At 40.8% G+C, this 2,803-nt stretch overlaps 1 protein-coding gene across 1 annotated transcript; it reads right to left on the bottom strand.

Annotated features, from left to right (window-relative positions):
• Positions 1 to 1,339: 1,339 nt before the first annotated feature.
• LOC125048368 (shematrin-like protein 2) lies at positions 1,340 to 2,126 on the bottom strand. Its single transcript, XM_047647031.1, has 3 exons — positions 2,121 to 2,126; positions 1,509 to 1,969; positions 1,340 to 1,343 (listed from the first exon to the last, which is right to left on the bottom strand). Exons 1-3 carry the CDS (start codon positions 2,124 to 2,126, stop codon positions 1,340 to 1,342), a joined length of 471 nt encoding a protein of 156 aa, XP_047502987.1.
• Between the last annotated feature and the right edge of the window lie 677 nt (positions 2,127 to 2,803).

Raw genomic sequence — 2,803 nt, 5'->3', positions numbered from 1 at the left:
AGTTAGATATTGCTGGTTCGTGGAATTTCCGTTCTTCTTCTCTTCTTTTTCTCTTTTCCTTTTCCAATGTTAGTAGAACGCATCATTCTATGAAGGTTTTCTTCTATAGCAATTTCTTCGCAAATTTATAATAACGGTAATAAAGAAATTGTGTAAGATCAAGGAGGCCTTACGAATTCGTGGCATATGACGTAAGCAACGTCAAATGAGCCAATTAGATTTCCGCTGGAACGTGACGAGCTCATAGACAGTGACAATAGACCCAATTAGATAAGAAATAGATCATCACGGACATAGAAGCTGGGCCGAGAAGAAGGCGGTTGAAATTCAAATCAGTCTCATCATAGCTATGCAGTGTGTCAGATGTGATGATAACTATTTCGATTTCATTGCAAAGTATCATCGAAATAACGACGCGAATTTATTATACCTGTAAAAAAAACGGTAAACTGCCGGTGGAAGTACTGTGCCCGAACTGCAAGACACCGTGTCATTGCAGAAGACACGCCAGTCCATCAACAGTTTTTTCGACGAGGCCGCAAAACTGAGACGATCACGATTCCCGCCAACAACGACCCGGAAGCCCCGACGAGTTAAAGCTTAAGGTAAGGTGTGCGTAAAACTGTTACTGGGTCTGGGCTCTCTCCTGTCTGTGTATAGGAATGGACTCTTTGTCACTTTCAGAACAAAAATGACCAAATGTCTCCGTAGAAACTGTTACCGATTGGCCATTTTGTCAAAATTGTGTGAAGCCTGACCCAATGAATAATCATATATACGGACACCATTTATACACAAATATATGAATATTTATCTATCTGATATATATACTTTAATCCAATTTATCTATCCGGTAGATAGGTTTTTTTTAGACTGACAGATATGCATTTATTTCTGTGTATATAGAAGTCCGCATACATGAATATTCATTGGGTCGGGCCTGACACAATTTTAACAAACTGGCTGTATATTCTGTGATTTACACAGCAGTCATAATGCGATAAACAAATGCTTTAGTATGTACTTTCTTGTAATCTTATAAAGTGATAATAAAATGATGATAATAATTAATAGCCTAGCATACATTATTTAGAACACTTTACATTGGTGTTCAGACTGACGATTATAATCTTGATCAATGGTTCTTAACTTTTTAACTACCACGCCCCTTTAGGAATTTGTCCTTTCCTCCCAGATTTTAAAGAAAATTACGAGTATTTTAGTCTTTTTAATGAGTATTAATTAGTCGCATTATGATTAAAATTTGCAATGTGAGACCATTCTCTCGTTAAGAGAATAACAAAGGGGGCAGTGGCGCGCCCCCCATGTTAAGAACCACTCATCTAGGGAAAAGGGAAAATAAATTTAAGGGAGTATAAACATATAAGGGTTTATTATCATATCAAAAATCTTTACACATCACAGATCACTTATCTTCCGTTATCAACCGGAAAAGTACCGACTTTTTATTAGACATAACTACTGAAAAATGAGGGAGGCTTGCACACGTGTTCTCCCAAACACATGTCGAAGCAACACTTATCGAGGCCAGCACACTTGTAGTCATTGGAACAGGTTGTGGAGGGCCTTGTGGGCAATCTAGTGGCTTGGTGACAACAAGTGCTTCTGGTTCGTGCACCGTCTCGCAGCAGTAGGCTTGACCCTCCGGAGTTTTGCACCAACACCTACAGTCGCTTGGGTCAGGAGAAATTCCACCGCCGGTAATACGACTACCACCGTTGATTCCACCATGGATACCACCATGAATTCCACCATGGACACCGCTACCATAAATTCCATCACCATGGATTCTACCACCATGAGTATCGCCGGCGAAGAGACCGACTCCGTGGACGCCACCGAATCTTCCAGGAAGGAATCTGTTGGATCCTTGTCCACCTCTACTTCTGTTTGCACCGGCGAAGACGGCTACCACGAGGCAAACCACTAACACGGCTTTGATGCTCTGCTACAGGAGATAACGGAATCATCATGCTGTATTTTGGTTTATCGTTGTTAAAGTAATATGATATTCAATTTATAATCAGCCAATCATTTTCATCTGTCTCTGAAAATGGTCGAGCATCAATACTATAATTCATCTTATAACAAGCACTCACATTCATTGTTGGTTAGAGGTTGTGGGAGTAATATGAAGAGCGGAAGACACAACGGCAGAAACTGGCTGCTGCCTCCCCTACCCCAACCTTTCCGCCTTGCCAGTCGGGATAACCAGCTAGCGGCGTGAATTTCCATGTATCGAGTTTGGTTTTCCAGTCCAGATCAAGCTTAATTCAATTTAGGTCATGAAAATGCTATGTGCCAGTGGAATCGAGTTACTCCGGGAAAAGGGGAAGCACAATTCTTGACCTTGACAACACTCCATGCAATGGCTGTGACTTGTACCTTCTTCTATGACGTCATCAGCCATGTGCTCACTGACGTTTACTTCCAGATCGGTGTTTAGTCTACTAAGGTGGACATGTTCTTTCTCACTCTCTGCTCCCCTTCTCTCTCGCTCTTCGTATGGATCTCTCGGTCTAGCTTTTCTTTCTCTCTGTATCGATCTTTTTACCTAACTCATCATTCTCTCAGTCTCTGCCCCCCCCCCCCTATATCTAGCATATCATTTAATGTTACATCTATAATAAAATATCAGATGCTTTATATGAGAAAAAAAGTGAGACACAATGCAAGTAATGATAAGGAAAAAAAAAAAATCCTAGAATATGGCTATATACCATGTATTTATAATTGTTCATTTGATTGTTTACTGTTATGTTTTCGGGGGGGGGGGGGGGGG

This window comes from Penaeus chinensis, chromosome 43 (assembly GCF_019202785.1).
Source record: "Penaeus chinensis breed Huanghai No. 1 chromosome 43, ASM1920278v2, whole genome shotgun sequence".
Taxonomy (NCBI): Eukaryota; Metazoa; Arthropoda; class Malacostraca; order Decapoda; family Penaeidae; genus Penaeus; species Penaeus chinensis.
The sequence above is the reverse complement of the archived record's forward strand: the minus strand, read 5'-3'. Positions and strand labels throughout refer to the sequence as shown.